The sequence below is a fragment of the Zea mays genome, chromosome 4, assembly GCF_902167145.1.
Source record: "Zea mays cultivar B73 chromosome 4, Zm-B73-REFERENCE-NAM-5.0, whole genome shotgun sequence".
Lineage (NCBI taxonomy): Eukaryota > Viridiplantae > Streptophyta > Magnoliopsida > Poales > Poaceae > Zea > Zea mays.
In genome coordinates, this window is record NC_050099.1 from 204,106,128 (window position 1) to 204,130,097 (window position 23,970).

Consider the following 23,970-nt stretch of genomic DNA (forward strand, 5'->3'; position numbering starts at 1 on the left):
GATAAACGGCTGGAGAGTCTCCTTGGGCTCCTGCCTCACTACGTGGAGGTGAGCCTCCACGCCATGCTGCTGATAAGCGCTGGCGAAGTTCGCTGTGAACCGTGCGCAGAGCTCTTCCCAGGAGTACATCGATCTTGGGGTAAGGTTCATGAGCCAAGTCCGGGCTGGCCCAGACAAGGCTACATGGAAATATGTTGCCATCACGGCGGTGTCTCCACCTGTTGCCGTAATGGCGGTGACGTAAACCTACAAGAATTTCGACGGATTTGATGTACCGTCATACTTTTCCGGTAGGTGCGGCCGGAACTTGGATGGCCACGTCGTCGCGCGGAGATGATCCGCCAGAGCGACGCAGCCCACGCCGGCCAATGGGACACCCGCCTGGATTCGGGCACCCGTTGGAGTTTGCAGTGCAACCGCAGCAAAGTCGTAGTCGAGGTTGCGACCCTCGAGGTTCTGTCGGCGCTCACGCGCCCTTTCCAGAGAGACGCGGGCATCCTCGCCCGCACGCCTACGGTTGAGTTCTGCCCGTAGGTCATTAGATCTCCCTAGAGAGGCTGGAACGTCCTATCCCGCATGTCTGCGGTTGAGCTCCGCCCGCAAGTCCTCGGTCGGTGCGGCCCTCACCGAGGGTGAGCGCACTGACGCCTCATGCTGACGCCGGGATGAACGAGGCATATGCCTGGTTGAGCTAGAGTGCGCCATGCCGAGCAGTCGGTCGAGATCGTCACACCACTCTTCATGGCCCCTAGCGAGGCCGTGGAGCTAGGAGGGTGGCGCAGCAATTCTCTGGCCGCAGACAGCGCCTCAGGCGCAGCCCTAGATGCTCTGGACGCTTGCGCAGGAGTGTCCTGCCGTGAAGAGTGCACAGCAGCAGCATCGGGCGCATGGAGGTTGGTGGCCCGCGGCGTGGAAGAGGCAGCCTCTTCCTCCACCATAAAGTCCTCGGACATGAAATCATGGTGCTCGACGATGTGGACCATGGTGTCGAGCAGAAAAACAAGCAAAAACCTAATGCCTAGCCCCTACCTAGCGTGCCAAATGTCGGAGAGGAAATTCTTCGGCCGGGTGGCGGAACGCACCCGCCCTAAATCCTAAGATGAGGAGGGGCCTAAGCGTTTTGCCTGCTAGATGGAATCGGGAAGAACACAAGAACACGCAAGAGTTTAGAGTGGTTCAGGCCGCCGGAGCGTAATACCCTACTCCAATGTGTGTTGTATTGAGCTTGAGAGCTTGTATGAACTTGTGAGTTTGAGTGAGTGTGTAAGTCTGAGGGAGCTCTCCTTGTAACGTTGCGTGCCCTCCCTTTTATAGCTCAAGGGGGGCACGTACAAGGATACTGAGCCTCGACATGTGGGCCCAGGGGCAAAATGGAGGGAAGTAACTAATGCTTGTGACGCCAGGGCGATCTCCGTGCGCCATAATGTTGGTAGTGCATATAGTATTGATATCCCGTGTTGCTTCCTCGGTAACGCGCGAGTGATGATGAGCATAGTGTACGCCACAGCACGGGCGTACTACCTGCCAACGGAATGGACAGGCACGCCGCCTGCAGGATGGCCTGGTCGCCGCCCGTCAGCGGGGTGGACAGGGTGCATTAAATGTTGAGGCGGCACATCGCCTGCGAGTGGAGTGGACATGGCTCATTAAATGCTGAGGCGACACATCACCTGCCAGTGGAACGGACAGGCGACGCGACTTATCCGCAATAAATGCAGAGGCCGCGCGGCCCAGGGGACTTACGTCTGGCTCCGCTCGCCGGCTTACGTCACGGGCAGTAGGCCACGTGGCAGCATCGGGTTTCCACCTAGGCGGGGAGCAGAAGCGCACACGGTATGGTCCGAACACGTGTCGGCTCCGGACCCCCGCCTGGCCTTGATTAAGGCCTGGGTATTCTTCGTCCCAGAATCCCGGGACCCTGTTGTGAGTGGCCTGGACCCCACACAGAGGGGTCCGGGACCCGTCACAGGGGTCCGGTTCACGCCCGTGGAGGTCCTTGACCTTACCCGGAGGTCCGGTCTGTGTATGCAGGGGTCTGGCGCCTTCCCATGGGGGTCCGGACCCACTGTTGATACCTTGGAGGGTATTTGTCTTCTCTAGCCACGTGGCGGCCCCGGAGCCATCCACGTGGTGGGGTCGGTCGTCGTTCACCACGCGACTAGAGATAGCCACGTGGGTATCACGTCTTCACACTGTAGTAAGGGGTACCCCTGTTTCAGGGTATCGACAAATACTAAAGCGTCAATTAGCAACATAAGAACTAATTATGCAATATCACCATATAATACAACAAGAAGCATATGAAAAGCATTATTAACAAAACTAAAGCATTCTCCCACTTAAATATGATATCAATACTAAAACGTCAATTAGCAACAGAAGCACTAATTATGCATTATCACCATATAATACAATAAGAAGCATATGAAAAGCATTATTAACAAAACTAAGTATTCTCCCACTTAAGATCAAAAGGAACTAAGGGAAACCCCACCTTAAGCAAGGTGAGCTCATTCTCATCACATGGTTGAGCTATGAGCCCTTTAGCACACAAAAATCTTCACCCTAAAGATAAGCTTTCCTCTCAGTCGATGTAAGCTTTAATGCATAAATTCTCCCCCTTTGACATCAAACACCAAAACTATATCTAGACAAGAACATAGGATGATGTCAAGGGACAGCAGGGCATGAAGCAGTGAAAATGTAACACACTAACATTACTCCCCCTTACATATTAAACATACCTAATACCAGTATTGGAGAGAATCAAGGTACAAATACTTAATATAAGAAAGCCAATACCTTATTTTGTACCTTTACCATGTGATGGTGTCCTTTCCATCTAGGTTGGCGGAGTTCCCTTGGTCATCAATTTAAGATTTCCACTTTGAAAGCTTTATCTCTATGGAGCTCCTTCACACTTGTGCCTTATCATTTATCCTGATATTTTCTTGTTACTAAGTCACCAAACTTAGAACAAGTTATAACATTGTGGCACGAGAGGAAACTTTTATTCTAGTGATCACCAAAAGATACCAACTGGAGCACACTACTAAGGCTACCAATTGAAAGATCATCACTAACATAGCTCCATGATTTATGCCCTGTTTGGTTAGCTGGACTAATCTTTAGTCTCTGGTTTTTAGTCTCGTTTATTCCCTATTTTACCACACGGAAGAACTAAAGTAGGGACTAATTGGTTTTAGTCTCTAGTCCTTCACATGGGTGATAAAAGTGACTAAAGGACAATATTTGCTCTAATTAACTTTGTCTAGAGAACTGACGTGAAACAAGAAAATAGGTATTTCGGTTTTTATGTGTTGTATTTAATGTATTTAGAATGTTTAGTTCAAGAGTAGGGACTGAAGTTTAATCCATATACTAAACTTTAGTCATGTAACTAAATAAACTAAACGTTGCGTAAATACGATACTTTAGTCCTAAACAGCCCAACATGCCCTTGTAATGGAGACGCCGACAGCCCGACACAGCACATCGCAGAGGTGTCTCCTTTCTCCCCTGTTGTTGTTGATCCAAAAAGCCACCTCCCCCCAACCCAATCCCGTCGTCACTCTCTCACTCCACTGCCTCCGGAACACCCTAGCAATGGAGCCCAACTCCAGCATCCCTCCCCCGGTGATGGGCGCGGCGGTGGCGTACCCTCCGGCGGCCGGCGCCGCGTACTCCGCCGGGCCGTACGCGCACGCGCACGCGGCGTTGGGCGCGCTGTACCCGCCTCCCCCGGCGCCGGGTCCCCCCTCCTCGCACCAGGGCGGCGCGGCGGCGGCGCAGCTGCAGCTGTTCTGGGCGGAGCAGTACCGCGAGATCGAGGCGACGACGGACTTCAAGAACCACAACCTGCCGCTGGCCCGCATCAAGAAGATCATGAAGGCGGACGAGGACGTGCGCATGATCGCCGCCGAGGCGCCGGTGGTGTTCGCCCGCGCCTGCGAGATGTTCATCCTGGAGCTGACCCACCGCGGCTGGGCGCACGCGGAGGAGAACAAGCGGCGCACGCTGCAGAAGTCGGACATCGCGGCCGCCGTGGCGCGCACCGAGGTCTTCGACTTCCTCGTGGACATCGTGCCGCGGGACGAGCCCAGGGACGCCGACCCCGCCGCCGCCGCCATGGGGGCAGCAGCGCCCGGGATCCCGCAGCACCCCGCCGCCGCCGACCCCACCACCATGGGCTACTACTACGTCCAGCCGCAGTAACCGATCTGCCCTGTTGGTATTGGTACCCACGTTCTTGTTGTTGTTGCCCTTGCCAACCAATAACTCTTAAGATGGCGTTCCATCGCCGCATCTCGTTTCTGGTTTCGTAATCAAGAGGGAGGCTTGTGTGATGGTCATGGCTCATGCCATGCTTAACAGAGTGTAAGGGGGTTTGCCTGTGGACTGTCGTAACTGGAGTATTAATCAGTGTATTACTACTTACCCTGTCCATGCAACTCCCAACTGCCTGTCTTGTTACTTTGTCATGAACCTATCTGTATAATGTCATGCTGTTCTTTAGATCTCTGGTAGGATAGAGAAGCAGTGATCTCAGGCTTGTTGGTGTCGCGCGCAAATTTGATCCATTTTCTATGTGTGTGTGTGTGTGTTTTTCCCCACTGGTGTGTAATCATGCTCCTCCTTGGAATAGTTTCAGGGACCTAATTATGTCTGCTAAATTTCCAGAACATGAATGCGTTTGTCGCCAAAATTCCAGATTATGGCTGTATATCCTGTTTTCTCGTTGAGGCCACTGTTGGAATAGTTTGCGAGATTATGGATGTGTATCCTGATTCATCTAGACTAGGAATAGATTCATCCAGATTATGATTTCAGTGCTGCTGCATGCAGTGGCGGCTATGCCAAGATCCGGAACTTGCGTTTTGCTATGCAAAGCTCTTCCACACATTCTTTGTGACCATTGATTGATGTGTGCATGCTTGGTTTTCTCCAAGTTAGGCTTTGTTCGTTTACATCAATCCCGCTCTGGATTAGCATGGATTGGAATTAAATCCATGCCTCAATCCATGCCCTAAAATAATCCAGGACTACTTAATTTTTTTTATTCGGTTAAACCCATCATGGAATATAACCCAAAGGTTTGAGAATTTTTTAAACTATGGAAGACATGGATTCTATCCATAGCCTATTAGGTATGGAACAAATTCATGAGATATTGTACAAGTTTACATTAGAATCCATGGATCAAAAGAATAACTAACTTTGAAAGTCATATGGATTTGTTGATGGATTTAATCCCACCATGGGATTGGGTGTGCGATATGAATTCATCCAATCCATACCCGGATTAAATCCATGGTGGGATTATATCCCATGTAACCGAACAAGTCCATAGTTGTTGTAGCTCCGCTCCGCGTTTCTTGGGGCGAAATGGTGGCCTGGCCCTGGCCTGTGTGAGCAAACGACTAGTGGCCTGTCTGAAAATAATGAATGAGAATGACTAGTGGCATTTGGGAAATGGTTTCTTGCGGTTGCGTGCCCAGTGCAGTGTAGCCGCTTCTTGTCAAGGCAAGGCATTTTTAACTTGTTGAGCATCTTAAGCTAAAATAATGGATGCAAATTTCTTTCAGCTCCTGCTTTACGGAGTAGTCACGATTAGCACTTGCATCGGACAGTTACCATGGCACCCCTCGCTTTCAGATCTGAAACCAATTGAGCTGCCAAAATTCGTGTTATTACAGGAATACATTGGAATCTGAAGGATGACAGGAACAACACAGAAGAAGCGCTTCCTTGCCGAGCTCTTCCGTACACAGTTCTGAGAGACAATTGGAGCCAATAACAAGATATATCACCGGTCCGTTAGTGAGTTCAGTACAGAGAAGAGAACCAGTGGACCTTTGCGTTGGTGCCAGCCTCTCCCAGTCCCATCCCATCTTCAGATAGATAGGCATCCCACCCACTTGATGTCTTAATAGAGTATTTGATTTGAGAAATCACTCTATCCAAATTAAAGTGGTGCATCATGGGTTTATTTCTTAGATTTGGTGGGATGACTCCATTCCTCATATTAATAATAAGTAACTATGAGGAATGAGATGGTGATATATCAACTCATTTTATTCCACAAATCAAACAAAAATAGTGAGGAGTGAGAAAATGATGTACTAACTCATTCCTCAAACCAAACACACAATAACAATTGTAGGAATCCTCTGTTTCTTGACTCTCACATCTATCTAATCATCCGATGTGGCAGTAGGGAAGGATGTAGACGACGACCAGCACTAACAACACCGGAGCCATCTTACTTGTCGTCGTGTGGAGAGGGAAGGCGCATCCATTCCAAACCTTGTCGGCGTCGGATGCGGCGTAGTAGTGATCTGAGGGGGTGTTTGTTACACCCCGCTAAAATTTAGTCCCTGTCCCATCGAATGTTTGAACCTTCGTTCCGGGTATTAAATATAGTCGGATTATAAAACTAATTTGTCAGTCGAAGATTAAAAGACGAGACGAATCTAGTCCAGTTGATTGGGTCTATATTTCATACTCCTATTTAAAAGTCAAACGCTTGATGTGATCCGAGCTAAACTTTAGCAGGAGCAACCAAACACCACTGAATCTGATTCCATGGCTCCCTACGCCTCCGCCTCCGTGCGAGTGGCCACGACGTGAACAGTGCCCGTGCTCATCATGTCGATCTGGCCGTCTCGCGCGCATTTATTACTCCGGCGGCCGGCCGTGGCACGTCAAACTAACGATCGGGTCGATGAGACGGCGGGGACGAATGCTGGCGGCGTTGCATCCGCCGGAGGACATGGACTCATGGTAGCAGACTAGCAGCCTAGCAGCTAGGCAGGGCCGCGTATCAGGCGGGGCCCGCGCCACCAGCTCGTTGCACGTACGTCCCTGTCCGGCACGGCAACGGCGGCTAGCGGCATTTATTACGCCTCCGACCCGCCGCCGCCGCCGCAGCGCAGCGCAGCGCAGCGCAGCAGAGCGGAGCGGAGGCGGAGCAGTGCGCGGCACGGGATTAAAAAGCGTCGATACGCATCGCATCGCATCGCGTAATAAATGCATGTCATCCTCTGCGTCCATTACTACTAGTACTGTGCTGGAGTACTACGAACGACGACGACGGATTACGATCGTGGACCAATTACGACCCCCTCCCTATATCATCGTCATCATCATTTATTACTGCTAGATCCCCCCGCCTCGGTGGACGGAGTGGGTGGGCCGGGAACGACAGCACGCGCGCGGGTCTTTTTTTTCTTTCTGCCAGTGCCACTGTGCCAGGCCACGCAGACGCAGAGCAGAGCACTAGGTAGGCCGGGCGATGACGACGAGCTAGCGCCGGCAAAGGGGCGTCACGAGGCAGCCTGGCGACGCGTCGCATCGAGAGGATGCCATGCCGTCTCTCGTCTGCCCGAGGCCCGGACCAGGCAACTGCCAAGCTCCGGAGTCATGGCATGCCAATGGGATTAATTGGATTGCACATCGACCTCTGGTCTGCTCTGGCCATTGCCATGCCACTAGCACTATGCCATGCATATGGAGAGAGAAAGATAGAGAGGGGGTTCCCTTGGCCCTATTATGCATGCGCTTGTCTTTTACGACGCCGTGCCAGAAGAAAGATGATTCAAAAGATATAAGGCGGTGGTGCGCGCTTGTCTTGCTTGGACCGGCCGGGTTTACGCTAGCTCCATGTGCAGTGCAGTGCTGGCCGCTGGGCGCCCGAGTACCCGTCCCATGCTAGATGCCTAGATTGCTAATGCCACCGCCACGCCATGCAAAGATGAGCCCGTGGTGGCGGCGGCTGCTGCTGGAGGAAGATTAGAGCCGATGCTTGTAAACTCTAAAATATGTAATTTCTAATAAGACTTTAGTTGTTCAATAAATAATAATAGAAGAGTATATTGACTATGTGTTTATTTCATGATGCATATTTCCTTTTTAATGAATATATATATATATATATATATATATATATATATATATATATATATATATATCTACTAACTATTAAGAGCTTAATGTAGACTGCCCCCGCCCCCCGCCCCCACCTCCGCCCGCCCGGAATCCACGCCGCCAACAACTGCCCGCCCGGAATCCACGCCGCCGGCTCCGCCTGCCAACCCCGCCCGTCTGCAAACGAACCACGCTCGCCCCCCCTCCAAATCATTCCGCCAATCGCGCCGCGACCAACAATACCACGCCAACCAACGCCGCAATCGGGCGGGCGCGGCCAAAGTCGCGGGTGGCGGCGACGTAGTCGGGCGGGTACGCGGGCCAGAGCGCGTGGTCGGCGAGCCCGTCGGGGTGCACAAGGTGGAAGAGGTAGTCCTCCCACTCGCGCTGCCCGCAGGCGTTGGCGGCGAGGCGGCTGTCGTAGCCCTGCAGGCGGCCGGTGGCGGGGTCGTTGGCGTAGGCCTCCTTGTCCTGGACGGGGAGGGCGAAGAAGGCGGTTCCTATGGCGCGCAAGCGGTCCATGAGCTCGGCGGGGATGTCGTGGCCGGCGATGTGCATGACGCCCCAGTCGTCGGCGGCGGCGCGCACTCGTCCCGCTGCTGCTGCTATCGAGGAAGGGGGAGATGTCGACGACGGGGATCCTCAGCGTGTTGTGGTCGTTGGCATGGGTGGGCGCTAGGTCGAAGGCGTCCCCGAGGCCGGCTCGCTCGTCGAGAAGCTGGACGCGCTGAACCGCGTGGCGACGGTGGCCTCGCGCCTCGGCCGCCGGTGCGCGGCCCCAGCGCTCGCGGGCTTCGGCCACGTCTACGTCGACCTCCTGGCCAGTCGCGCCGACGCGGGCGCGCTCGCCGCCGTCGCCTCCCGCTCCGACGCCGCGCCGCTCGTGCGCAGGCTCGATCGCGTCGCCGCCGCCACCGCCGCGCTCTACGCCGAGCTCGACGCGCTCGCCGAGCTCGAGCAGTCGACGCGGAGGCCGCCCCCCGACCAGGCCCGCCGCGCGCTCGAGCAGCGCGCGGTGGCGTCGCCACGACGTGCGCCGGCTCAGGGACGCGTCACTCTGGAACTGGACCTACGACAGGGCCGTGCTCCTGCTCGTGCGCGTCGTGTGCGCCATCTACGGCCGCAGCCGCCTCGTGTTCGGCGACCCCGTTCTGGGGCTCGACTTGCTGGCCATGACCCGGGAGTCGGGGCAATGCGAGCAAATCCCGCAGCTCTCCAGTCTGGTGGCAGCAGATTCAGTCCCCGTACTCCAAAGCAGTCTCAGCGATGGTAGGTCAACGCTGATCTGCATAATCGATCATCCAGACATGTCGCGACCAGTGAGTTTTCGGTCGAGCTGTGGAGCCAGCCCCGGGAAGATGTTCATGCACTGCTTGAGCTTGAGTAGCTCAACGCCATGGACGGACGGGCTCGAGGACGAGTTCTCGGAAGATTCCAGCTGCATCAGCAGCACAATTAGATCAGGGATGCTTGCACCATTCAGCAGCGAGCAGGGGATACCCATCACCACCACAACGCCGCCACCATCGAACAGTGGCAGTATCGGCAGAAAGGTGCGGCGGTTCAGTCCGAAGAGCATGGTGACATCGCTCGCGCCGACGTCCACGGTCGGCGGCTCCGCCCTCGCGCTGCACTACGCGAACATCGTCATCGTCATCGAGAAGCTGCTTCGGTATCCGCACCTCGTGGGCGAGGAGGCGCGGGACGAGCTGTACCAGATGCTGTCGTGGAGCCTGAAGCTGGCGCTGAGGAGGAGCCTGAGAGCCCGCGCGAGGAGCACGGCGATCTACGACGCGTTCCTGGCGCACAACTGGCGGGAGACGCTCCAGAAGACGACGCTGGCGTGGCTCGTCCCCATGGCCCACAACACGGTCCGGTGGCAGGCCGAGCGGAGCTTCGAGTTCGAGCAGCAGCAGCAGCGGCGGGTCGTGTTGGAGCGGAGCGTGCTGCTGCAGACGATGTACTTCGCCGACCGGGAGAAGACGGAGGCAGCAGTCTGCGAGCTGCTCGTCGGCCTGAACTACATCTGCATGTACGAGCGGCAGCAGAACGCTTTGCTCGACTGCTCTAGCAGTCTCGGCTTGGATGATTGTGTGGAGTGGCAAGTCCAGTAGAGCCGAAAGCCAAGGTCAGGCACTCAGGCCTCTGCTCTGGTCCGTAGTGTATACAACAAGTGATGTGATTCAGCGAAGGGTACTTGTGATTTGGTTTTGCTTGTTTTCTCTTCCCTTTTTTCTTCTACGTTGTTCTTGGCGCATTTTGCACAGGAGCTCATCGTCTGTTGTTAGATGAAATGTAGAGGTTTGTCGACTCGAAAGACGCTCGCTTTAACTCCCGGCTGTGCATAATTAATCTTGTAGAATCCTTGTGTGAAGCAACCTGAAAACTGGTTTGGTACTTAAAGCCTCTTTGTTTCAGCTTATAGATTATATAATCTGGATTATAATTTTAATTATACAATCTAGATTATAATCTACACATGTAGCTATTTGGTAGTCTACACATGTAACTGGATGAAATCGTGAATAAATTACTTGTTCTTCTTCAGGTACGCAATTACTTGTGTTGAATTAGGTTTCAGGTTGCTTCAAATATATTTGTTATCATGGTTAGTAAACAATGCTAACTGCTCATGTTCATATTCTAGAATGGCAAGCAAATGGTGCACGAGGTAGCATTGACAGCTCTAGCGTCAGTAGCAGATTCATCATAGGTGTTATTCACTTGGGAGTTTTATGTATATTGAATCTCTGTTATTGTGCATCATAGCCTCATGGGGTTGTCGTATTGTTGTAGTGTTTTCTAACTTACTCATAATAACAACTTTATATATCATTTACATTGTTTTTTTGTTGTCTAGCTGATCATAAGTTTGTAGCAATAATTTTTTTGTTTGTCCATTTAAGTGGGGCAGCAGGCTGCTGCGCTCTTGGGAGAGCAGCCTGTCTACCACGCCGTACAGCGTACCATTGGCTGCGGGGCCGCCATGCCCCCAGTGGCGCTGCCCGGCAAGGAGGCTGAGTATTTGGAGAGTATCGGCGAGGCATCATGGCTCCCGACGAAGCAGGGGCTGCGACCAGCGCGCTGGACGTTGCTGGGGCCGCGTGATGCTAGCGGCGGCTGCTGTCTGGGGGCAGCGACAGAGCTCATGATCGTTGAGACCTTTGATACCAGATTGGTAGGAGTCACGTTCCCTATATTGACGATATGTTTTCCGTTGCAACGCACGGGCACCCACCTAGTATATATATATGACAGGTATAACGGGAGCTCTGGGCTTCGGATATTAAAGAGAGCCCGGGTCGTGGAGGGGGTCTGGTCCGCTCAACCGTCAGCGCGTGGGTCTGATGGAGAGGAGACAGATAACATGCAAAACCGACGGCACCATGACGGGGTGGATTAATGGAAAGGCGGGAATCATATGGTAATAGGCGGAATTATAGGGATTACATTTCGCATGCAAACGTGCGTACTCTGAAACGTGGGCGCGGAATTAATGGATCTTGCATGGCGTTTAATTGAGTCGGTTAAAGATAATATCGAATAAGATGATGAATGGTTTGGCATAAAACAGGTACGCTATAAATGTTGCATATATAGTATATACCAAATGGCGTAAAACGTTGAGTCATTGTGCGTAAGAAGTTGTAATGTTTTTTTGTATTGAAGTTACACTCCTACAATATCGGTACGGTTACGGAAATTATGGAAATACCCTAGAAACGTGGGTGCGGTTACTTGTTTAGAGTATCATCCGTGATTTCCTTGCATTCTAAAAAATATCCGACTACTGGAGAACTAGTTAGCGATGGAGATGGCCTGCTCTGGACAATCGCCGGCGATGGTAGGAGATGGCGGTCATCTTGGTCCAAACACTGAGGGAGTAGTTGATGGTAACTTAATGGTTACACCGCCTCCTGCTCTACTGGGGCCTGTAATCGACGCTTCAAGCATGGGAGATGAAGGGCAACAACGGATTCGACCGCCAATGTCCAACATTAGCTCCAAGGAGATGGATACGCCTCAAATATTGAATTCACATTTAAGTAAAATTGTTGTTTTTTATTGATAATTGATTAGATTGTTATGATCATATTCCGTGGTACAAACAACAATGTCAATGAATTCAGAAAAAAAACATTGATCCAAATATAGTGCCAATAGTAGGGATGACTTTTGAGGATGTTGATGATGCATATAAATTCTATAAAAGGTATGGATATGAAGTTGGATTTCCATTGAAGAAATACAGAGAGAAGACATTCAGTAAGTGGATAAATTGTTCACGTGAAGGTAAAAGTGCACCAAAACCAAATGATACACCTAGGATGAGGAATAGGAATTCAGGGCGTACGCAATGTAAGGTTGGAATGAAATTAAAAAATATATATGATGATGAAAAAAATGGTTGTAGCTGCAAAAATTGAACTGGTGAATTTGGAGCATAACCATGAGTTCATAACTGACGAAGCAGAGAAACAACATTTACGTTGCAACAAAAGTAGGGATGCTGAGTTCATAAATTTTGTTGATGCAACGCATGATAGCCGAGTGCCGCAACATTGCATAGTTGATTTTATATCAGACATGCATGATAGGCCAGAGAACGTACCGGTAACTGCTCAAGATCTGAAAAACATGTAAGGAATCTTTTTATGTTGCCTATGTATATATTGAGTGCCATAAATATTACTATAGTAAATGTTTGGATAATCATTTTTTGTGCTTACAAATGTAGGAGGGCAGCAAGGAGACGAGAAAACTGCGCAAATGATGTAGCCAAACTTTTGTCTTTCTTTACGGAATGCAAGAAACATAATCCACAATTTTTTTTATGATTTTCAGCTAGACAATGATGGGAAAATAGTGAGTATTTTTTGGTCACACGCAAGTATGCAGGGGGAATATGCAGATTATGGTGATGCTGTGACATTTGATACAACACACAAGACGAATATATATGATAAACCAATGGGCATGTTTATTGGAGCTAACAGCCATCTGCAGTGTACAATATTTAGATTTGTTTTGTTGGGAGATGTAACAGTTTATTCTTTTGAATGGGCTTTCAATTCATTCAAAACATGTATGGGATGCGAGGGTCCGAGAGTTATGCTAACAGGTATGTGGTATGTGAATTTGTTATGCAAACACGTCAAATAATTTATTGTGAAAGTAAAATAATAGTTTGTGAGCAATTGCAGATCAAGATCCTGCAATGCCAATTGCTATGAGAATTGTATTTCCAAAAACAATTCACAGACTGTGTTTATGGCATGTCCAGAACAGATTTATGTCATTCTTAAATGAATTGTATGCAAAGTTTGCTGATAAGGATTTTAAAACAACATTCCAATCTATTATACATCATCCATTAACTCCTCATGAGTTTGAATGTGCCTGGGAAATGATGCTAGAAGAATTCAATCTGCATGAAGATATGACTCTACGCAAATTATATGAAATAAGGAAAGAATGGATACCCGCATTTTTTAAAAATGACTTCTGTGGGGTAATGGTGTCTACACAACGAAGTGAGAGCATGAACAGATTAGTGAAGCAATCACATGTAGATGCGAACACCCCTCTGCATGAGTTCGCTAAACAAATGATGAAAATGTTGCATAGCAGGAAAATGAAAGAATCAAAGGAGGCATTGATGAGCAAGGTATGTCGTGTTTGTTATCAATAATGTATGGCATACATGTTTATGTAAATACGTTGTTTAATTATGATATTAACATTGTTTAATTATGATAATTATGGTATAATCCTCTAGGGGGGTCCGAAGTGTGTTTACTTTGGACTCGTCCTATTCATTTGTACTGCGGACTGTCCGGGCCTTGGGGCCGGACCGTCCGCAGTCCTGACCAGAGAAGGTTGCTCTCAGCACAGTCCCTGTATTATTGTGCGGACCGTCCGGCCTTGTAGGGCAGATCGTCCGCAAGTGCCAAATTGGTTTGGGTAGGGACTGTGTGGTTTTTTGGGATTTGTACTACGGACTGTCCAGATGATAAGCCCGGACAGTACTGACTCCCAAGTCGTGGACCATCCGGCCTTGTAGGGCGGACAGTCCGCATGTGCTAACTCCTCTTGGTCAGAGCTCTAGTGCTCCATGTTGCCAGGTCTCGGACGGTCCGGCCAAGTTTGGCGGACTGTCCGGACCTCGCTTTTCTAACAACTCTGACAAATTTCAAACGGGAAAACTAGTTGTTATATGTACGGCGGACCGTCCGGGCTTAGGGCGCGGACCGTCCGCGTGTGCGCGGAATGTGTGCTGTTTGCACATAACGGTTGGATTTGAGTGGTGTGCTATAAATAGAAGGGGAGCTTGTGTGTGAGGGCTCTCTTGGCCATTCCTTGCACATATTGAGCTCATTTGTGATCCTCCCACTCATTCTCTCACACTCTTTGCTTGAGATTGCATTCTAGTGAGAGGTTGAGAGTTCCTAGTGCATTTGCAGCCATTGGTGATTCTTGAGGCACTAGGTGGTACACCGAGCAAGCGTCATCGGCTTGTTACTCTTGGAGGTTGCCGCCTCCTAGACGGCTCAGGTGTTGTCTCCGTCGAGCTCTCCAATAAGATTGTGGAGGAGCCGCGGTGTCGATTGTGAGGGGTTCGCGCCTACCTCGCCGGAGTGGCAAAGGTGACATTAGTGGAAATGAGGTTTTGAGTGATTTCTTGTCCACTTGGCTCAAAGATCAAGCCGTGTCTTGATAGATGAGCAAGTGAGAGCTTGAAGTCCACCTCAACGTGGATTAGGGGTGATCGGCAAATCACCGATACCACGGGATAAAATCCGGTGTCTTTCTTTTCTTGCATTACTTATTAACGTGCAAGTGATGAGTATTTTGCATATTGTTCTTCGAGTATACAATCACCATAGTTGATTCTCATAGATTGTTTACTTGTTGTCACTAGAGAATTTATACCTCTTGTCATATTGATTAAATTTCTCTAGTGTTTTTTATTTTAGTCAAAACCGTCTATTCACCCCCCTCCTCTAGCTGGTGTCCTAGATCCTACAAGTGGTATCGGAGCCAAGGACTCCATTATTTGTGGATCTAATCATCCCGGAGTGGGACAAAATGGCTAGTAACAACAATGTGCACATTGGGAAGCCACCGCATTTTGATGGGAATAACTACGACTATTGGAAAATAAGAATGTCAATGCATCTTAGAGCAATGGGTGGAAAATTTTGGCCAATTGTCAAGGATGGATTTGTTGTGTTGAAAGAAGATGAACCATTGGCTAGTGACAATGAAAACATTCTTACAAATGATCAAGCCATGAATGTATTCTATGATGCTCTTGATATAAATGAGTTCAACCGTATCAAGAATCTCACAACCGCTCATGAGATTTGGATTAAGCTAATGGAAATTCATGAAGGAACTACAATTGTGAAAAGTGCCAAGTTATATGTGTGCAAAGGAAAATTTGAGCAATTCATTATGAAAGAAGATGAAAGTGTATCTGATATGTTCAACCGGTTAAATGAGATAGTGAATGAACTCAAGGGACTTGGTTTTAATGTACCAGATATGGATTTCACTCATAAGTTCCTTAGATCTCTTCTGGAGAAGTATGAGAGTTCCTTAGATCTCTTCTGAAGAAGTATGAGACCATTGTGACCATGTTAGTAAGAAGTGATCTATCTACAACTTCTCCAACCGAAGTATTGGGGGAAATTCTTACTCAAGATATATTCAAGAAATCTCAAGCCGATGCTATAAGTTTGGCAAAGAAAGTGAAGAATGAATCAATCGCTCTCAAAGCTAAAGCTTCTAAGTCAATTGAAAAAGAAGATAGTGATGATGGAGAAAATGAAAGTGAGAGTGATGGAGATATGGCTCTATTTGTAAAGAAATTCAACAAATTCATGAAGATGAAGAGAGGTCAACCTAGAAGAGGCCAAACATCAAGAAGAAATGCTTTCAATAATAGAAAATGTTTTGAGTGTGGGGAACCCGGTCACATTGCCATGAATTTCCCTAACAAGAAGAAGGGCAAAGATGGAGATGATAAGAAGAAGAAATTCTACAACAAGAAGAAAAATGGCAAAGCCTACCTAGTTGAATGGGGTTCGGATGATAGCTCGGATGATGATGATGATGACACCTCATCCAAGCTCAATGCTGGAATTGCCATCAAGGAAGCTCCTTCACTTTTCTCATCCCCTCATTGTCTCATGGCAAAGGAAGATGCTAAGGTAAAAATCATCACCGATTTAAATGATATAAATGATGATGATGTTGTTGATGATGATGGCTATTCATATGATGATCTTGTTAGAATATTAAGTGAGGCCGATGACTACATGCAGAAAGAAAAAGAAAAATTTAAGACCTTGAAGGAATTGTATAAAAACCTCCAAGTGTCTTTTGAGGAGCTCAAGATCTCTCAAAACAATCTAAAAGAGAATTGTGAGAAGCTTGCGGAAGCTCAAAACTCATCTATTGTGCATGAAGTTGTGGTGGTCACCGAGGATGTTGGAGTCACTTGTGACTTACTTCATAGTCCTACAAGTGAACCACTACCTACTAACTCTATTTGTGATCAATGCAAAATTTCTCTTATGAATGATAATATTGCTCTTGATGAATCACAAATCATTGTTGAGAATGAAGTGTTAGTAGATAGAGTAAATGCCCTAACTCATGATCTAGAAAAAGCATATGGTGGAAAGGCTAAATTTGATTCCATATTGGGAAGTCAACGGTGCTCACTTAACCGTGAGGGTCTTGGATATGTTCCCAAGAAAGGAAAGAATGCTTTTATAAAGCAAAAGACAGTGTTTGTAAAAGAATGTGACAAAGTGTGTCACAAGTGTCACAAGAAGGGACATATCAAGAAGAATTGTCCTAAGCTCAAGAATGTATCCTCCACTTGTTTTGACCATTGTTATGTTCTTTCTCATAATGCAAAAGGTGTTCATGCTAAATTTGTTGGTACTTCAATTGTTGGCAACAAGAAGAAAGTTATTTGGGTGCCAAAGACCTTGGTCACTAACATCCAAGGACCCAAGCAAATTTGGGTACCTAAAAGAGATTGATTTCCTTTTTTAGGTGAACTACAAGACGGGAGGGAATCATTGGGTGTTGGATAGTAGATGCACTCAACACATGACCGGAGATATGAAAATGTTCACCCAAATGAGTGAGGAAGATTGCTCAAATTATGATAGTATCACATTTGGAGATAACCGCAAAGGAAAGGTTAAAGGCTTGGGTAAAATTGCTATTTCAAATGATCATTCCATATCAAACGTGCTTTTAGTTGAGTCTTTGAATTTTAATTTACTATCCGTAGCTCAATTATGTGATTTAGGATTTAGTTGCAATTTCACCATTGATGATGTTATTATCTCTAGTGTTGATGGTAGCAATCTTAAGTTTAAAGGGTTTAGATATGAAAATCTTTACCTTGTTGATTTCTCATCTAGTGAGACAAAGCTCACAACTTGCTTATTCTCAAAGGCTTCACTAGGTTGGTTATGGCATAGAAGACTTGGTCATGTTGGAATGAAGCAACTCAATCGTTTAACCAAACATGACTTAGTCCGTGGCTTGAAAGATGTGAAATTTGAGAAGAACAAATTGTGTAGCTCTTGTCAAGCCGGGAAGCAAGTGGTAAATACTAATCCAAATAAAAGTCAAATGTCTACTCATCGGCCTTTGGAATTACTTCACATGGATTTATTTAGGCCAACATCGTTCGTGAGTATCAGCGGTAATTCCTATTGCCTTGTGATTGTGGATGATTATTCTAGATTAACTTGGGTTTACTTTCTTCGGGATAAATCTAACGTGTTTGAAACATTCTAGTCATTTGCTATATTGGCTCAAAACCAATTTGATTTTGATATCAAGAAAGTTAGAAGTGATAATGGGTCGGAATTCAAAAATGCAAGAATTGATGAATATTGTGATGACAAGGGTATTAAACATGAATTTTCTTTCAAATATACTCTGGAACAAAATGGTATTGTTGAAAGAAAGAATAGGACTCTCATTGATATGGCTAGGTCTATGTTAGCGGAATATAATGTGTCGGATTCTTATTGGGCCGAAGCAATAAACACCGCATGTCACTCATCAAATAGGCTATATTGTCACAAGCTTTTGAAGAAAACTCCCTATGAATTGCTCATTGGTAGAAAGCCAAACATCTCATATTTTAGAGTATTCGGTTGCAAATGCTATATTTTTGAGAAAGGGAAGCCGGCTCTCTAAATTTGAGAAGAAATGTGATAAGGGTTTTCTACTTGGATATTCATCAAATAGTAAGGCTTATAGAGTTTTCAACAAGACTCATGGTATTATTGAAGAAGCATATGATGTTGAGTTTGATGAAACTAATGGGTCTCAAGATGAAAGTGATAATCTTGATGATGTTGGTGGAACTCAATTGAAAAATGCTATGAAAACAATGGCCATTGGTGAAATAAAGCCAAAGGAAGATGATGATGAAAATAGTGTGGTTGTCATTCCATCCTCTTCAACCCTAAATGAAGAAAATCACCAAAGCCAACAAAATGATGAAATTATGGATACTCATGATCAAGATACTTCAAGTCATTCGGTTCCTCCTCATGCTTCGACTAGCAATGATCAAACGGTATCAAGAATTCATCATTCTATTGTGAAGGATCACCCGATTGATCAAATTGTGGGTGATATTAGTAAGGGTGTTCAAACTCGCTCTCGCATATCTTCATTTTGTGAACATTTCTCTTTTGTATCTTGTATGGAACCTAACCGTGTAGATGAAGCTCTACTTGATGTTGATTGGGTAAATGCAATGCATGAAGAATTAAATAATTTCACTCAAAATGAAGTTTGGGAGCTTGTTGAGAGACCAAAGAACCACAATGTTATTGGTACAAAATGGGTGTTTCGCAACAAGCACAATGAAGATGGATTAGTAGTAAAGAACAAGGCAAGATTAGTTGCACAAGGGTATACTCAAATAGAGGGATTGGATTTTGGTGAGACATTTTCTCCCGTGGCAAGATTGGAAACAATCCAGATCCTTCTTGCTTATGCTTGTGCTCATAATATCAAGCTCTACCAAATGAATGTAAAGAGTGTCTTTCTAAATGGTAAGATTAGGGAACTAGTGTATGTTGAACACCCCCCTGTTTTGAGGACCCCAAAAGACCTAACCACGTGTTCAAGCTTTCTAAAGCTCTCTATGGGCTTAAGCAAGCTCCACGCGCTTGGTACAAAAGGCTTAGAGATTTCTTGCTTTCCAAAGACTTTAAAATTGGGAAGGTTGACACTACCCTATTCACTAAAAGAATTGGAAAAGATTTGTTTGTTTGTCAAATTTATGTTGATGACATTATTTTTGGATCTACTAATGAATTGTTTTGTGAGGAATTTAGAAAAATGATGTCAAAAGAATTTGAAATGTCTATGATAGGAGAATTGAGCTTCTTCCTTGGTCTTCAAATCAAACAATTGAAAGATGGAATCTTTATAAGTCAATCAAAATATATGAAGGATATGCTCAAGAAGTTTGGCTTAGAGAATGCAAAGCCTATCAAGACTCCTTTTTTGACGAAGGGGCGAAGCCCCCTATTTCATTAAGAAATAGGAAAGTTTGAAACAACCACAACTACGCGGCACACAAACCAAAAGGATCACACACGGTCAGATCCCTATCTAGACTCTAAACACTATCAAACTAGATCAGTGAAGAGCCTAGGATAGCAGAAGAAGTTTGACCTACGATTAACCACATAAGACTTTCTTATTTACAGACCATAACCAGACAGACAGAAGCAACAAAAGGAACTGAACTAAGCCAAGCACCAAAAGAAATGCAAGCATTAGCACCATCTTCCAAGTTCCAGCTTCAAGATCAACCAGAAATACGCCTGTCTATAGGACACCAACCAAAGGCCCGGCCGAACGCCTCACTTGCCGTCTTTCGGATTAGCTTGCTTCCTAGGACCACCATTTTTTGCTCCTTCTTTTTCTGACGAGTAGCCCAGGAATCCAGCCAGAAGCAGCAAAGAAAAATGATGTTAGAAGGATCAAGCAAATTTTTATTTCCAAAGCACCAATCATTTCTAGTGCGCCAAATAGCCCAGAATAAAGCTCCACAACCAAACAAAACCAGATTAGCAGTTTTGTCTTTTGGTTTACATAACCAGTTGTTATAAAGGTTGCTGATACTACTCGAAATCAGTCTCAAATTCAAGGCCACTTGAATCACTCTCCACATATATTTCGCAATAGGGCAATGAAAGAACAAATTACCAATAGATTCATCAACTCCATAGAAACAACATCCCAAAGAACCATTCCAGTTCCTTTTCTTCAGATTGTCCTTAGTAAGAATTTTATTTCTCACAACCAACCAAAAGAAAATTTTGATTTTTTGAGGCAATTTAGGTTTCCACAAAAACTTATATGGAATCAAAACTTGATCTTCCATTTTCTTTCTATAAATAGAATTAACAGAGAAGCCTTTTTTCCCAGATTCCACACAATTCTATCCTCCTGATCAGACAAAATCACCTGATTACAACAACTCACCAGCTCATCCAATAAGACCCTCAAATTACCAACAATCCTTCTTCTAAAAGTGAGAGCCTCAAAATTAGATGTTAATGCAACATTAATTGTTATATCTTTGTCATAAGCCAAGTCAAAAAGAACAGGAAACTGAACAGACAAAGACAGATTACCAATCCATATACTTTTCCAAAAACTAGTCTTCAGACCATTACCCACAACAGATTTACAAAATTTGTAAAAGTTATCACGCAGACTCAGATTTTTTTTCCAGAAATGAGAATCACCTTGTTTTTGCTTGATCAAAATAAGGGGTTTTCCCTTAATATATTTACTGGCAATAATTTTTTGCCATAAGCCATTCGAAGTTTCTATATTCCAAAGCCATTTAGACAATAAGGAATCATTCATAAAATCGAGATTCAGAACACCCAGACCTCCCTAACTTTTGGGAGAGCACACCGACAACCAATCCACCAAATGAAATTTTTTGGACTGACGACCTCCTTGCCAGAGAAGACGCCTCCTAAGAATATCAATTTTTTTATAACCGACTTAGGGGCAGGATAAATCGAGAGCATATATAAAGGGACATTGGATATACAGCTGTTTAAAAGAGTTAGTCTACCACCTAGACTCAGAAATCTTCCCTGCCACCCAACGAGCCTTTTTTCCAATTTCTCAATCATGGGCACCCAAAGACTTTTATTTATCTTCTTATTATCAATTGGCACCCCAAGATATTTCATAGGAAGATTACCAATAGGACAAGTGAAGATATCAGCATACAAATAGTCAATCTCCTTAGCATTTCCAAAACAAAAAATTTCACTCTTGTGAAAGTTAATTATTTTCAAAACCGACATGCTTTCAAACAAACACAATATGAATTTAAGATTTCTGGCACCTTCTAAGCAATCTTGAATAAGAAAAATGATATCATCAGCATATTATAAGCAGCAACACCCATTGTGATATAATTTTGGATATAATTTTGTAGCACACATTCAAAAGACAGATAGGTCTGAAGTTCTTCATGTCAACCGCATTATCAACTTTTGGTAATAAAGTAACCATCCCATAATTTAGTCTTTCAATCTTAAGATTTCCATCATAAAAATCTTTGAATAAATTCAAAATATCCATTTGAATCAAATCCCAAAAGTTTTGAAAGAATTCCGCAGGAAAACCATCTGGACCAGGGGCACTATTATGTTTCATCTCGAAAATAACTTTTTTAATCTCATTAATAGAAAATGGAGCCGTCAGGAATGACCTGTCATTGTCCGACAACTGATTCATATTGAGATTAGAAATATTAATACTAGATAGCACAGAAGGGCCAAAGAGATCTTTATAATAAGAAGAAGCAATTTTATTGATACCTTCAGAATCATTCACAGAAACCCCTTCATGATTCAAAAAGGGGATTTTTACCCGCCGCTTCCGACCTTTCGCTAAAAGGTGGAAGAATTTAGTGTTCTCATCACCCTCATTGATGAATTTTTCTCTCGCTGTTTGTTTTTTTGCAAATCTCTTCTTCCATGATTTTTTTTCAAATTCCACTCCATATCGAGCTTTTCGATTCTTTCAGCATCCGAAATACCCATCACTTCACATTTTTTTATCTAAAATGTCAATTTTTTCCATTAATTCTTTTTTAAATTTCAAATATCTACCTTCAACGTTAATATTCACCCTTTCAACATTTTTTTAGCCGCTTTGTTTTTTCTTTCCAAATATCAATACTCTTTTTACCTCTAACAGGCAGAGGCCAACTATTTTCAACCAAAGTCCTAAACTCAGGTATCAGCCTCCAACATAATTCATATCTAAAATCTCTCTTAGCAGGGGGAGAAAATTTAGTTTTAAGACATAAAGGCACATGATCAGAAAATGATCTACTAAGGCCAGCAACAATCACATTATTATAATGCAGATCCCACTTCGGGCTAACAAGAAATTTGTCCAACTTCTCATAAGTGGGGGGATTTCTATTATTAGACCAGGTAAAAAGCCTACCACTAAGATCCAATTCAATCAGATCATGAACATCAATAATAGAGTTAAATAAGGAACTCCACTTATTTGTACCACCAGGCTTGTTCTTATCTGAATATTTTCTAAGAATGTTAAAGTCGCCACCAATCAACATTGGATGAGAGCAATTGGAACAAAAAGAGGACAATTCACTCAGGAATTTCTGTTTATGATCATTTTGAGCAGCCCCGTAAACATTGATAAAATTCCAAATAAATCCTGATTCTTTTTGAATCACTAGAGTCCGAATCATAAATTCACCCAATTCTTTCTCTCTAACATCAAACATGTCAGAATCAAACCCAACCAGCAAACCTCCCGACCTACCATTAGGGGGAGACCAGACCCAAACAAAATTCCTGTTACCACTAATGAAGTTCAACCAAGAGTCATCAAAATTTTTCTTGTTGGTTTCTTGTAAACCAATAAAATCAATTTTCTCTTTCCTCATAATATCCCGAAGGAACTCACTTTTCACTTCTTTTCCTAGACCCTGACAATTCCAAATCACACCAATCATTCTGAACAAATCTGGGTATGCCCTTCAGTCTGACCTCTCCACTTAATAGGGATGTTCCTATTATTGGGAGATTTGCTAACCTTTTTTTTCTTTCTCACAGATTTTTTTTCTGTGACGAATTTTGCGGCCTTTTCTGAGAACCATAACATCACCAAGATCAGACAAATCATCATCTACACTTTCGTTATGACTATTATTATCCACATCAGAAGCAATACAGTCTACTTTGGAATTATCAACATTAAGTTTAACAGATTGAACAACTAAATTTTATCTAGAAAGTTCTAAGGATTTAATCAAGTTTAAGTTTTCCACAGCATCATTAAAAGAAGAACCTAATTCAACTCCAATTTTATGAGCAACATCCATAAGAACAGCATTATCAGTATTAAGAACAGAGAACGGATTGTACGACATACCTTTGTTGATGAATGCATCTTTAGCCATTGCTCTTGTTGCCGCTTTATCTGCAATCTTCATTTCCTCCATAGATTCCAACCTGGTGCTCCTCCTCACTCCTTCTGCCAGATCTCCTTCCATGGATCCTCCTTTCTTAACTCCAATATTCTTACCACCCTCATCAGAAACATTTGTATTCATTTTCTTTTTCTCTTGAGTAGGAGAAGGAATAAGTTCATCATCCTTGATGAATTCCTCCAACTCTTGAGAATCCAACAAATCTTCCTCACTTTCATTGTAGTCATCATCATCATTATTACCCTGACTGTCAAGATATCCTTTGGTTCCTTCAGAACCTTTCCCAAACTTCATACTCTCAGATTGTTCAGACAAGGACCCTGCAACATTGACATGACTAGAAGACACCTTTAAGGGAGATTTTCCCTTAACATCCCTGCCAGATTCTTCATCGCCACTTTTGGCTTTTTTAACAGATTTTTCAAAAGAGTGGTCACCAAATCCTTGTCTATCAACAGAAGCCCTCTTGCCCAGGT

General features: G+C 45.1%; 1 protein-coding gene and 1 pseudogene across 1 annotated transcript; both read left to right on the top strand.

The window, feature by feature from the left end:
• The first annotated feature begins 3,525 nt into the window (after window positions 1-3,525).
• LOC100277570 (Nuclear transcription factor Y subunit C-9) lies at window positions 3,526-4,740 on the top strand. Its single transcript, NM_001151092.2, has one exon. It carries the CDS (start codon window positions 3,607-3,609, stop codon window positions 4,213-4,215), a length of 609 nt encoding a protein of 202 aa, NP_001144564.2. The 5' UTR covers window positions 3,526-3,606; the 3' UTR covers window positions 4,216-4,740.
• A 3,742-nt stretch (window positions 4,741-8,482) lies between these two features.
• On the top strand, window positions 8,483-10,040 carry LOC103655844 (uncharacterized; annotated as a pseudogene).
• The last annotated feature ends 13,930 nt before the right edge of the window (window positions 10,041-23,970 follow it).